Consider the following 15,082-nt stretch of genomic DNA (forward strand, 5'->3'; position numbering starts at 1 on the left):
CAGGCACTCATCACTCTCTGTGTAAAAACACTTGGTCCTCATACCTCCTTAGAAATTACTCCCTCCCACTTTAAATGCATAGCCTCTTGTTTTGGACATTTTTATCCTGGGAAAATCATACTGTCTGTTTACTTCATCTATGCCTCTCATAATCTCATAAACCTCTATCAGATCTCTTCTCAGTCTCCTTTGCTCCACAGAAAACAACCCAAGTTTGTCCAACCTCTCATTATAGCACATTTCCTCTAATCTAGGTAGCATCCTGGTAAACCTCTTCTGCACCTTCTCCAGAGCCTTGGCATCCTTCCTGTAATAGGGTGACCAGAACTGTATGCAATGCTCTATGTGTGACCTAACTAGAGTTTTTATAAAGCTGCAACTTAACTTCCTGACTTTTGAACTCACTGCCTCAACTAATAAAGGCAAACATGCCATATACCTTCTTAACCACCCTATCAAACTGTGTGATCATTTTAAGACAACTATGATCTTGGTCCCCAAGATCCCTCTGCTCCTCAATAGGATCTTGCCCTTAACAGTGTTCTGTCTCTTTACGTTTGACCTACCAAAGTGTAACACCTCACATTTAGCTAGGAATAACTTTGGCCATTTCTCTGTCCTTATCTGCAACTGATCTATTTCCTGCTGTGTTCTTTGCCAGTCTTCTACATTATCTACAGCACCATGAATCTTCACATCATCTGCAAACATACTAGCATACTCATCTACATGTCCAGATCATTTAAATACATCATAAACAGCAGAGGTCCAGTAGAGATCCCTGTGGAAACACCACTATTCACAGACCTCCAGCTAGAATAAGTCCATTCAAACACTACCTTCTGTCTTCTATAGGAAAGCCAGTTCCGAATCTAAATGGCCGATTCACGATTCATCCCATGTAGCTTATCTTCTGGATGAGCCTCCCATGACTTACTAAGTTTTATGTCGACAACATCCATAACTCTACTTTCATCAGTCACCTTCGTCACTTTGTCAAAAAGCTTAGTCAAGTTAGTAAGAGATGTCTTAATGTACACAAAGCCATTCTGGCTCTTCCTAATTAGGCCATGGTTTTCCAAATGCTCATAAGTCCTGAGGGTGGCGGGGTTAAGATACGGCCTTACCAAAAGAGGCTCAAAGCACACCTTCCCACCTCTAGCCTGCTTGTCACCCTTGGACATAGTGTAGCACCTGCTTAGCATTTCCACTCCCCCCCTATCAGGGTCATGTGAAGCCATGGAGCAGGTGGTAGATGGTTGTATGATATATCACAAATCCTGGTTATGCAACCAGGAAGACAATCTCTAAGGAGTATTGATAATGGCTGTGGAAAACTGTCTTGTAAAGACACCACCCGGAAGGAAGCAATGGCAAACCACTTCTGCAGAAAAATTTGCCAAGAACAACCATGATTGCCCATGTCATATGATAACAGCATATAACAAATGAACATAAAACTTATTCCTCTCTATTTTTTATAAAACACCACAATCCTGGGTAACTGAGCACCTACTCCTTTCCCTCTCCCAACCAAGTCTCTGTAATGCCACAACATCATAGTTTCATAATCTGATCCATACTCTAAGTTTATCATCTTTACCCATTATACTCTTAGTATGAATATACACACTTAATCTATCCACACCATTGTATCTATAACTTTGCTCTTGCCTGTATTTACTGGATCCGACATCTACCTTCCTCTCCATACCTCCACATTCTGACCTGTTGCTATGGTTTCCATTCCTCTGCAAAATTAATTTAAACCCTCCCGAGTAGCACCGGCAAACCTCTCGGCCAGGGTATTGGTTTCCCTTCAGTTTAGGAGCAACCTGTCCCTCTTGTACAGGTCACCTGTGCCCTAGAATTTGTTCCAATGATTCAAGAACCTGAAACGCTGCCACCTGCAGCAGTTCCTCAGCTACTCACTCATCTGTACTATCATGCCATTCCTGCCCTGACTAACCTGTGGCACCGAGGTAATCCAGAGATGACTACCTTGGAGGTCCTGCTCTTCAGCCTCTATCCTAGATCCCACTACTCTCTGTATAAGACCTCTTTCCCCTTTCTACCTATGTACAGCTGCTCACCCTCTCTCTTGAGAATCCTCTGCAGTGCCCTGAGACATCCTGGATCCTAGCACCTGGGAGGCAACACACCACCTTTGCTTCTCTGTTGTGGCCACAGAATCTCTCGTCTATCCCCTTAACTGTCATTATTGCTCTGAGTAACTTTACCTTTCCTTGTCGAGGCTCAGAGCTGACCACAGTGCCACTGGCCTGGCTGCTGCCACTGTGCCCTGATAGTCATCCCTCCCAGCAGTATCCAAAGGGATATACTTGTTGCTGAGGGGAATGGTGACGGGTAAATTCTGCACTGACTGCTTACTTCCATTACTTCTCCTGCTTGTCACTCATCTACTGTTTGAGGCCTACACTCTGGGAGTAACCACTCCAGTCAAAGTTTCATCCATGAGATTTTCAGCTTGCCAGGTAATCCAGAGTACATCCAGCTCCAGCTCCAGTTCCTTGTCAGTCAGCAGCTGAAGATGGGTGCACTTCCTACAGATGCAGTCTTTAGGGAGACTGTCAGGTACCCTGAAATCCAACATCTCACAGAAGGAGCCTCCAGGGCCTCAACCATCCTGCCTATGCTGAATTAAGGACTAACAACTTACAGCCAAAAAAATCTTACCTGTTTTTTACTGTGCCTTCTCTCTGAAATCTTTGAGTACCACCCTCACCTAGATCACTTACTCAGCCTCTTCCTGCCAACCTCATTATACATTTGGCTCCAACTTCTCAAGCCCATATTGCACAATAAAAAAAAATGATAACAATGACTCAGTACACTTAGCCTCCGCCTGTTATCACCAAAGCTTGGCCATACTAACAGTGGCCCACTCCCACAAAGGTCACTCTGCTTAAACTTTGCTTCTTTTTCTTAGCTCAAATACAACTCACTCAAAAATGGCTTCCACCCTGTAATGTTGTTGCTCTCTCACTTCCTACTTCAAAGAATGATTCATTCCCGATGAGACTTGCTGTTTCCAAATCACCCCCACCCTGCAACACTGTCATTCTCTCATTTGCTACTTCAAAGAAGTTTGTCAAAGTTTTAGACGACATACATGCTAGATCTGTGCAAACTTCTAAGAAAGAGGCCAAGCTTTTTTGAAATGGTGGTTATATTACCCAAAATTTAAAGTTACTGACTGTTTCTATATCTGTTCCCCTAATGAGCACTGATTCATGGACACCCAATTTCTTCCTCCTGTAGTAAACAAATCAAGTCCTTGGTTTTGCTGATATTGAGTGATAGGTTGTCGTTGTGACATCACTCAGCCAGATTTTCAGTCTCCCTCCTATATGTTGATTCATCACCACCTTTGACTCGGCCAACAACAGTGGTGTCACCAGCAAATTTTAGTATGGGATTGGAGCTGTACTTAGCCTTACAGTCATAAGTGTAAAGATGATCTAGAGATTTCAATACTCACCACATCGGTAAAGAACAGCAATAACAAAGAATCAGTGGGTTAGAAATTGGAATTATTCTAAGCAACAGATATACAGTGTTTTCTTCAAAACAACCATAAATACTGTACACAGTTTTGGCTATTGAGAGTCAAAGGAGAGAATGAAGTTCTCCCAATGCTAAACCAGACATAGATGTACCTCACTAACAGTATCATGCCAGATAATCCAACTGATTACACAGAGCCCCTTGGGAATAATAGTGAATAGTTAGATATGAATAATATCAAAATCAGATCTGGGAATTGACTCCTTACCCTATGATGTTAGTCAGAAAGAGGAAGTTCACCAAAAGAAGGTATATTCTTTGGGAATTCCACAGATGATAATCTAATGGAAGGAAGAAATCTATTGCTGCAGATGTACTAGTTGTGTATGTATAGGTAGAAACAGGAACAAAATAAACCTTCATCATTAGGAAAAGATCAGAAATACAGCACACAAGCTGTTGTTAGCTAATTTAATGGTTTCATGAGTGAACTATTTAAGTCAAAAACACTGTCATTATTGATGAAGAGTTGGGCCCTGTGATACAGGAGAACAAATGAATCTTCCTAGAAAGTTAAGGTAAGAAGATATTCCCCATTTTTATCTGTGTTATGATATTAGAAGAATAGTGGACCAGAGAAAATGTCGAAGAAATGATAAATGACATAAGAAATTCACGATTGACCATTTAAAATTAAAGCTGAGTGAGGGAAGCTATTAAGGAAATTTATTAGTAGAAGTTTTGAGTCTCACCTGTCACAATAGAGTACAGTTGTTCATTAATACATCCAGACCTAATGCTACCTAGTGCCCCCACTGCCATCTCTGCCTCCCAGAGTTCAGCTTGTACATCTTCCAGATTTCTGTAAGGATCCTTTGGAAACCGAACCCTGAAAAAATAGGTCTAAATGTATTCTAAATGAAAAACAAACACACAGAATAATTCGATAAAACATTGGGCAATTGTGTTCTAGGAAGAAAAAGAAATTGGACAAACCCCCAATGATGCTACTCGTCTAGTATTTTGTATCGACTGTAACTTTTGCAGTCTTTGAAGAAAATCTCTATGTCCCTGATTCCTAAGCACTTACTTTCCTCATAGTCTATTCAATGACAATAATGCACAGGATGGACTAAAATCTGAAGTTTCTATCTCGCACTCTAAACTGTAACTGTAACCATCTAGGTATTTGCTCCTTTAACACAATCATCATGGTTGACGTGGTTGTCATGGCCTGACACACCATTGGTGGAAGACAGCTTTAAATCTGAACATGTGACTGTTGCAGGGTGGCAACTCCTTCACCCAGTGCTGCTTTCTGTATTCCTCACTGTACCAGACTTTTTTTCCATGGCCTGATACTAATGAGAGAGTGAGAGACATGTCAGTCCATAAGATTACAGATAGTCAAATGTGCTTCATGGATGACCAATTTTATTCTGAGTCTATTCCACTTGTGTTGCTGCAAAACTAGAGGGTGTTTGCCACATGAAGAGGGGATTTTGTTTCCATGAGGACAATGCAGTTGTCAATTTTACCACCGTTACCCTATAGAGATGCATCTGCCACAGTATTATTTTAAGCATTGAAATTTCACTGCTGGGTCCGGAATGTAAGAGGAACGCATGCTACAGCATTCACAGTGGAGCTACATGCTACAGTGGAGATTGATTTTTCAGTGTAACTTTTAATCAGATTGTCTCAAGAAATAGATTTTCAGATTCAAAATCATCAATTTGGATCTAATTGGAGATTTAAGCCCTTCCGATTCAGACAAAGTGGGTAAGTAAAATAAAATCCAGGAATGGCTTATCTTAACAGCAAGACCTCATTGCTATGCTTTTTAAAAACTTATTATCAAAGTAGGAACTGTTTAGCAGAAATGGCAGAGAGTTTGTACATAGCGCTTGGAGGCAATGGCTGGGGATTTTTGGGGACCTCAGGTCACGATGAAGAGACTGGTTCAACAATAGTCTTTGTAAAATATTAACAATCAAGGATAAGGATTGGAGATGGTTTGGTGACCAGGGCTTGAGAGTCTCTTGGCTTTCCTGAGGGGTATGTGGAGACAAGGTGAGTCATACTCCTTCTGCTCCATAAGAAGGCCAAGTGCTGAGAGAGCCACTTATCTTGTGCACGTGAAATCTTCTGCTTCCCTTCTACACTGGCAATTTCATGTCACAACAGTATCCCATAGATTGGATCTTTAGAAACTCTGGGAGGAGGATTTAAATATGTTAATGAGCAGTAATGAGTTTCCTAAGCCATAGATTCAGGCACCTTTATATCCATTATTGTTTTAATTAAACCCAAAAATATAATGTTAGAGATTAATTAGAAAGATATAATGGGATGAAAATGAGGTATACCAAATTTTAAAAAAGTGACTTGTAAAAAAGGTACGTGAGAATGAGGCACGGACAAGCGACAGAAATGCAGCAAACTATAGAAACTACCTAAAGATGAGAAGGTGGAATTAGTAGTTAGTATCTGTATCCAATTTACTGGAAATCCTCAGGGTGAAACCCCTGGAAGAAGGTGATATCGATTAAAAATTTATTGAAGCTACGGCTATAACAAGCATCAGCTATAGCGAGATATCAGCAGAGAGTACTGTCCGAGATTTCTACCAGGAATTAGTTCTGTTAAATCATACCAAGGGATCTGGTGAGTTAAAACACTTTTACTGTCCCGAGTGTATAATTTGTGTGTGAAATATGTTCAGTAGTACTGTAACTGAGAGATGTTTGGAAATAACAATGTGATATTGAATTATTTTGAATTAGAAAATAGAATGCATATAATAACTCATGGACTGCAATCCTGTCATATACAGGTCAGGTTTTCTTTTGTATAAGTTTTGTGAATCACTTTCCATGGGTGAGCCACCATTTCATCCAATGAACCAACAAACAAGATGGCGAGACACCTAAGGTAAAGAACCAGCGCGGGAACTAAATGTTTAATGATGTAGAGGATTTAATACGGTTGGATGTATAAGTTTAATTTTCATTCGAAGGATCTGAATTTGATCTTCTGGAAGAACTGATTATTTTTGCAAAGATAAGTGACTGAATGAGATATACTTTGTTTAGAAGTTATGGTGTTGGAGAATTTGTCATGAGAAGAGTTTGTGTGTGTATATGTGTATATATATATATATATAGATGTTGAATTTGAATTTCTAGACATGCTGACCTAAACAGAAACTGAAGTTAACCATAATGATTAAGAATAGGAATTTCAATGATCTTCCTAGCTAACTAGAGATAAATTAAAAAGGAAAGGTTAGTCTGTTAACCTTTAAATAGGGAATACACCAGATCTAATTAGTTGGAGAAATTGGAGTAATAATGGTTATTCTAATGAAACTCATTGATCCTAACTAAAAAGAAACTAGGTTTTCTTTGATATCTAGAATTTGGAACCTAAAACAGAATGTTGGAATTTTGATTTGTTCTTACTTATGTAAATATTTTGTATATATTGCTATTTTTTTAATAAATAAAACTTTCTTCCAGGAGTGTGTGCTTTCTATTCACTGTCTCCTTTCGCTACTTGTTACAAAAAACTTGGTGAGACAGCCAGGAGGCAGTTTACTAGATAAATGTTAAAACACTGATACAAAGCACTAGAAGAATCTTACTGTTCAGTTAAAACCTACAGTGAAAGAAAATGGAAGTCATAGAGGAAAAATCATGTTGGCACTGACTGTACAGCGAGGTGGAGTTGCCAAAACTGAAGTTAACAATCATTTTTTAAAGTAGTTTTATAGGGGATGTTGGGACTGCTCCCCGATCTTAGAGCTGCAGCTGAAACAGGAAAACCAAAACCCGCCGTTGTTTACTGAGCTACCGGCTTCCCCCGCTATCCGAAGGTCGAGCGTTCCTATGAAACCATTTGTAAGCCGAAATGCTGTAAAGCGAAGAAGCAATTACCATCAATTTATATGGGAAAAATCTTTGAGCGTTCCCAGACCCAAGAAATAACCGACTAAATCATACCAAATAACACATAAAACCTAAAATAACACAAACATATAGTAAAAGCAGGAATGATATGATAAATATAAAGAAGAATAAAGTAGAAGTATTGTATGTATTAAGTGTAGTTTCACTTATCAAAATCAGGAAGACAGCGAACTGGAATCGATTTGGAGAAAAAAAATCAGCACATACACGCATACGCACACAACTGCCCGCACAAGGCTTCACGGTCGTGGTAGTCTTTCTCGGGGTAAATACATGTATAAAATGGGCAACTTTTTTTCACAAAAGCGAAAATCCTCTTTGGTTAGGGAAATCAGGTACTAATGTAGGTCTTTTGTAACAGCGAGCTGTCGTAAAGCGAACGTTTGAAAAACGGAGGCCACCTGTATTGCCATTTCCATGCACTGAGGAAGATAAGCATGCTTCCAGAACTGCACACATGAAACAGCAATTAGAAACAGCCAAAGAGTCACAGACCGCAGATACCTGTAAATATGATGTAGCACAGCTAACTTCAGTTACTTCTCAACTAACTAAGCAAAATGCTGAACTTCAAAGTCAAGGTCAAGAGAAGACAGCTTAAAAAGAGATGGAGTGAGTGGGAGTCACGTTATGGTACACCCGAGCCTCATTTAAACTAGAAGCGGCTCCTGTTGCAGAACAAACGGGGGCTGATGTTCCCGAAAGCTCCAGGATTTTTCTCGGTGAAACAAAGTCCCGAAAATAGACTGTTCACCGGCCTAAGGGATTAGTCAGCACAACGTGCACTGCACAAATAAACCTTGCCAGTAGAAAATGCAATTGTTTATTAGATATAGGATCACAGGTCACTACCATCTCTAAACCTGATCACAACTTGTCAGACCTATCAGTTTATTCTCACACCAACTTGTTGGAAGTTGAGGTTGCAAATGGACAAGCTGTCCCATACCTGGGATATGTAGAAGTCAATGTTACATTCCCAAAGGACTTTATAGGAGTGGATGTAGAAGTGCCCATCCTAGCATTGATTGTTCTGGATGTTGATGCACCATCAATAACTCACGCTGAGACGTAGGAAGCGAGATATCGGCTTTTATTGACTGGAAGAATAAACAACACTACATCCTGGGGAATGAGGAAGAGCATCAGCCCACAGTCGCCTTTATACAGGGGTCTGTGGGAGGAGCCACAGGAGCAGTCCAGACAGGTATATCTAGTTCACCACAGATGTCTCTTTATGTTTACAGCCTGTGGTTTTAGTTGGTATGAATACCCTTGATGAGCTGTATCAAGACTTCCCCAAACTGCAAAGTAGCCAGAAATTCTCTTCTACATGCAAGTCCTGGAAGTTTTACAAATGCGACAAAGACAGACTACAGAGGGAAATGCTGGGCAGCAGATGAGAGTACACAGCAAACACCCTAGAAAAATTCCAGCCGGCAGTCTCTAGTCTTGTGTGGATCAGTCACAGTCAGAACGCCACATCCTGACAAATGGGCTAAAATGGAGCATCTATTTTCTTCTCCCTTATCTGGAGGACTTTTAGTAAAGACTTGCCCAGTTACTTCGGAAAATAAGCCACATTGTCACTTATCTGTGGTGATCTCCAGTATAACAGCACATGATGTCACAATTCCTCTCAAGCGAGTTAAAGCTGAACTAAATTCAGTACAAACTATACTTCCAACAGAGCACCAGTTAAAACTTCTAATGAGTCAGAATTCACTCAAGCATCAAGCCGAGAGTTTAACTATGATGATTCTCCTATCCCCACTGAGTTGAAGGCAAGACTTAACCAGAAACTACAAAGCATTCCGAATGTGTTCTCCCGTCATCAGTTAGATTTTGGATGTATCGAGAAAGTGAAACATTGAATCAACCTTATTGATGCAACACCGTTCAAACACTGACCTCGACCTTTACACCAGGAAGCTAGAAACCCTGGCTGGACTGTTAAACACGGGAGTGATCAGAGAGCCTGAATCTCCTTTTTCTTCTCCAATTGTTGTGGTGAGAAAAAAGAATGGGGATGTCCATTTGTGTATGGATTATCGGAAGTTAGATCAACAGACAATTAAAGATGCCTATGCACTCCTGGAGCCTGAAGACACTTTCATGGATTTACCAGTTCCAAATACTTTTCAGGCTTGCCCTAAAATCTGGATAGTACCAGATAGAAGTTGAATAAGCCAACCTGCTTAAAACTGCTTAGTGTGTACTCTTGGATTCTATGGATGCCACAGGTGCATTACAAATGCACCAATCACATTGGTGGAGAAGCATGGCTGATAGGAACCTGAGGGAAGTCTCAATAAAAGGAAGTATAACATTAATCATAGGTGTCTAATGTAACCACAGATGCCTAAAAATTTATCAACTGTCTCTATAATTCCATACTTCAATGGGATGAATTTTGAAGGCTGAGTACAATGGACTAAAATTTCTATATAATATATTTAATGTTATATGTAATCTGGAAAGAAATTTCAGGGGTAAGTAGTTTATAATAATCTTTCCTGAAACAAAATAATATGGATGAAACTACAAAAAAAGGTGCTTAAACCACTTTTCAAGTTATGGAAAAATAATTAGCATTTCAGGTCAATGACCTTTTATTACAACTGGGAAAATCTATCCTCTATTAATTGATTTGCTTCACTATGTTTGGTTCATTCTGTCACTATATTATAGAGCCAGCAGAGGTCGCATTATCACTACATCATTTCAAGTATTTGACTTCTACAGCCTGATGAACATGAAGAAAATTGACAGTGTTCATGGGGAATATGTTAGATAGAATGAAGGAACCATCTATTTATTCTGTGTACCTGTTAAAATCTGTAGGATTTCCCCCCATGACTTGTTTGGAGTCAATCACGTTTTGTTGTAGTCTTTTCAAAGTTTCCTTGGCTGTTATTACCTTCCCATTATTCTCATTTAAGAGGCAGTCAATAAATTGCCGTGCTTCAGGAACTTCACTATAAACAGAATGAAACTGGCAGGGTATAGAAAGTAACCACAGGTTATATAAAGAATGCAATGTTGGATATAAAAAAATAATAAAATCAACATTTGTTTTAGTAATAAATGCATGATGCAGATGTCATTTCTGTATTTCGTTATTCCAAAACCTTCAATGGGCAAACTGGATTTTGACTAAGCTACCTATCCCAAATTCAGTTAAACATAATACTTTCTGCAATGTTTTAGTATTTTTCTCAAAGATAAATCAGCTCATTGGAACTGGTCTCAATTTTGACTGCTAATAAGAGAAGCATTAAGCATATTCAAACATGTAAATTAGGAGCAGCAGGATACTCGACCTGCTATTCCTGTTCTGCTATTGAAAGACCATGGCTGATCTGATGTAACCTCAGCTCTCTCTATATTCCCACCTAGCTATAATTTTTCACACCCAGGCAAGGCTGATAAGGGGCAAATAAAATATAAGAGGTCCAGATACCATGTCTGGGAAGACATCTCACATGGGAAGTGGTAATTCCGAACCAAACATGAATCACTAAAGGATGGTCAGCAGCTGTGGCAGAGGATGAATGATATCATCTCCTGCAAAGTGAACCAACAAAGCTTGGTTCTCAGATGAGGTCAATGCCTTTAATGTTTGCTTTGATCGTCAAGCCATTTGCAAGTTTCCACAGTTCTGGTGACCTGCTGAGTTCAGTCTCCGAGGCTGACGCGAGAACATCCTTCAGGAGGTTGAACCCATGGAAAGTATCCAGCACAGATGGGTACCGGGTCCAGTATTGTTCTGTGGCGATCAACTGGCTGGAGTGTTCACCAATATCTTTAACATCTCACTTCAGCAATCTGACGTACACACCTGTTTCAAGCAGGCTTCAATTATACCAGTGCTTAAGAAGAATGGTGCCTCAGTGACTATGGTCCAGAAGCACTTACATCTAATGTGGCAATTTGCTTTGAGAGGCTGGTGATGAAACTTGTCAACTGGTGTCTGAGAATCCATTCCAACTTGCCTACTGTCACAATGGGTCAACAGCAAATGCCATTCTCATTGGTTCTTCACTCAACCCTGGAATATTTGGACAGTGGAGATGCACACATCAGGATGCTGTTCTTTGACTGCAGCTTGGCATCAATACTGTCATCCCCTAGGAACTAATCAATAAGCTTCAAGACCTTGGCATCAATGCCTCCTTGTACAATTAGATTCTGGATTTCCTCACTTGAAGACCCCAGTCAGTTTGGACTGGCAACAACATCTCCTCCATGAACTCCATCAGCACAGGTGCACTGCAAGGCTTTGTGCTTAACTCCCCTGCTCTACTCACTTTATACTTAAGACTGTGAGGTTAAGCACAGCTCCAATGCCATAGTTAAGTTTGCTGACGACACTGCTGTCATTGTCCCGAATCAAAGGTGCTGAAGAATAAGCATAAAGGACGGAGACTAAAAATCTGGCAGTGGTGCAACAACAACAACCTCTCAGCTCAATGTCATCAAGTCCCAGTCTGTCATGGGTAAAGCCCTTTATGCCACTGAGCACAACTACAAGGAGCACTGTCGCAGTAAATCAGTATCCATCATCAGAGAACACACCACCATCCCGGCTATACTCTCTTCCCGCTGCTGCCGTCAGGAAGAAGGTATAGGAGCCTCAGGACTCACCATCATGTTCAGGAACAGTTATTACCCCTCAAACAGCAGATGGGGTAACTTCACTCATCTTCACCTGCCCCATCAGTGAACTGTTCCCACAACCTATGAACTCTCTTTCAAGGACTTTTCATCGCATGTTCTTGGTATTTATTAATTATTACTTCTCCTTTTATTTGTACTGTGTGTTGTCTTTTGCACATTGGTTGTTTGTCCATCCTATTGGGTGTGGTCTTTGTTTCTACGTGTTTCTTGTATTTATTGTGAATGCTTGATAATAAATTTATTTTGAACTTTGACCAACACCTCTACCAACTAACCCACTTCTCCACATCCCAAACTATCACAATTTTATCATTTCCTGTCAGTCATCTTATGTAGAGACACTTCTGTGTCTAGCATCACTTTATGGATATATGATCAATCTATGAATATAAGTTATCTTATGTGTTTATATTTATTGTGTTTTTCACCTTATGTTTTTTTTTTGTGCTGCATCATATCCAGAGTAACAATTATTTTGTTCTCCTTTACACTTGCATACAGGAAATGACATTAAACAATCTGGAATCTGTTGTTGCATTTATTATTTCCATGTATGCTGTTAACTCTGCAAATGTCATGAAGATGAGGAATTGTATTGTACACTGGTGAATATAACATTAAACCAATCTAACCCGTTCTTGCAATTGTGCTTTGCCTCTCATATTGCCTTCTTTTTCCCAAAACTAGCGGGACCGTCCTGAATCTTTAAAGGGGCTGTGTCAGCCATCCATATTCTGGAGAGTTGCAGTGTCTAATCCCTGGAAGCTGGCACGGTTGGGTGTGTGTCAGAACACACTGAACCCATGAACACTACCTCACTACTTTTATTATTTCCTTTCTTTTGCACTACTTATTTGATTAATATCTATACTCTTACTGTAGTTCATAGTTTTCTTTTTTCTCTCTATTACCATAGCTTGCATTGTACTGCTGCCACAAAGTTCACAATGTTCACAACTTATGCCAATGATATTAAACCTGATTCTGCTTCTGAGAATCTAGGGTCTGTACCAACACTTACAGAACAGGAATTTTATGATGATGTATAATGATAAGGCAGATATCACTGCTTTCACCAGGTGAGATTCTGAAGCCAGGTTTTAATCCACTAAAGGCAGAGGTGCCAGAGTGAGTTAAGATGCTTGTTAGGTTTGTTGCTGTTGAAACCAATTTGAGCAGACATTTATCACTGCTGATTTCATCCTTCCCTCATCACTTTGTCCCGAATTGCATCTAAAGTCTTGAGATTCATTTATCATGATATGGGATTCCACAAAAAAGGAGAGGACATTGACAAAGAGAAGAATTGTAGCTACTGAATTTTTATTCTGTGCTGCATACATGGGAAAATCTGAACTTACTTGCAGTTGTCTGACATATCATACAATAGAGTTCATGTAAGACTCTATGAAAGGGTGATTTCCTGTTGTAAATTATGACCTACCACAGAACTCCCAGCAGGCATTGCACTGATAGCTGACAAGGACTTCGTAGTGTCAAGGTTTGATTTTGAATAGAGGACAAATATGATGTCAATAATCTGTGAAAATACATTAAATGGGTAACTGTTTTGACCCTCCTTCCATGGCCGTCTATCCTCTCCTATCAGATTCCCCCTTCTCCAACCCTTTACCCCTTTCACCAGTCGACTTCTCAGCTCTTTACTTCACTCCTCCCCCCTCCCGGTTTCACCTGTCACCTACTACCTTGTATTTCTTCCTTTCATCCCCCACAGCTTCTAATTCAGACTTCCATTCTCTTTTTTCCAGTCCTGATGAAGGGTGTTGGCCAAAAAAGTTGACTCTTTACTCTCTCCCACAGATGCTGCCTGGCCTGCTGTTTCTTCAGCATTTTCTGTGTATTGCTTTGATTTCCGGTATCTGCAGATTTTCTCTTGACTGCTCTGATGCTTCCCAGTTCCTGCAAATTAATTTTCATATGGGATATTCAGCATCGACAGGGCAGGGACCACAGGTGTTGAGGCCATGATCCTAAAAGCACAGCTTCGGTGGACAAGACATGTCATATGCATGAAGGATTCCTGAATCTCCAAGCAGCTACAACACGGCGAGCTTTTGTTGGGCAAGAGGAAAGGAGGAATTGACCCCTCATAAGAGGTTCAAAGACTGCATGAAAACTAACATTGCACAAGCTGGGCTTGGACCAAATTGGCTGGAACACAGAGTGCACAAGACAGGAGTGGCTGACAAGCCTTGGTTAGAACCACTCCCAAAACCCTGGAGGAGCTACGCTGATCAGTACTAATCACTGCCCGACAAAGAAGAAAAGCAATAGCAGCGGCTCCACTTCCGGTTCCAGCACAGTTTTCATGATCTTATTGTGGACATATTTATTGCTCACATCTTGGACTCAGCAACCACCTACGCACATACAACAGAAATGCACAAATCTGTCATTGTCAGATATGACAGACAACCAATCAGTCAGAAAGGCATCTGGATACTTTCAAACAGAAGGATTTACTGCCATTGATTTTACCCAACTAATTTAGCAACATCTTTTAGCAAAGGAAATCTTATTTCAGTAGTCAGCTTGCCCTATATCCACCGAGGCTGAATTTCAAATGTTTGCTCAGTTCAGGGGAATTAAGAATCAGCAAAAAAATATCATATTGCAAGCCTACATCCTGTGAACAAATGAAAAGCACAACCACAGACACAACTATGGAAACAAGATTGCAAGTGTGATCACTTTATTGTTGTACAGCTTGCCCATCACCACCTGATTTGGAACTTGATTGCCCATTCTTCAAACAAGGACAACTTCAAAACACAATTTTTTTTTTTAGCATTCTGCAAAAAAACCTTAGACATTAAAATATTTGCTCATTAATTCCACTAAATAGCTATTGTCTACAATTGAGTTCAACTTCCTGATTCAAA

The 15,082-nt window shown here is 40.1% G+C and overlaps 1 protein-coding gene across 1 annotated transcript in view; it reads right to left on the reverse strand.

Moving 5' to 3' along the window:
* Positions 1 to 15,082, reverse strand: part of LOC140740583 (uncharacterized) — a 40,936-nt gene that overhangs the window by 377 nt on the left and 25,477 nt on the right. Inside the window, exons 14-15 of the mRNA XM_073069873.1 lie at positions 10,328 to 10,494; positions 4,281 to 4,417 (exon numbers count right to left, since the gene is read on the reverse strand). Coding sequence (XP_072925974.1) covers positions 4,281 to 4,417; positions 10,328 to 10,494 — 304 coding nt within the window. The remainder of the gene's footprint in view (positions 1 to 4,280; positions 4,418 to 10,327; positions 10,495 to 15,082) is intronic.

This window comes from Hemitrygon akajei, chromosome 2 (genome assembly GCF_048418815.1).
Source record: "Hemitrygon akajei chromosome 2, sHemAka1.3, whole genome shotgun sequence".
Taxonomy (NCBI): Eukaryota; Metazoa; Chordata; class Chondrichthyes; order Myliobatiformes; family Dasyatidae; genus Hemitrygon; species Hemitrygon akajei.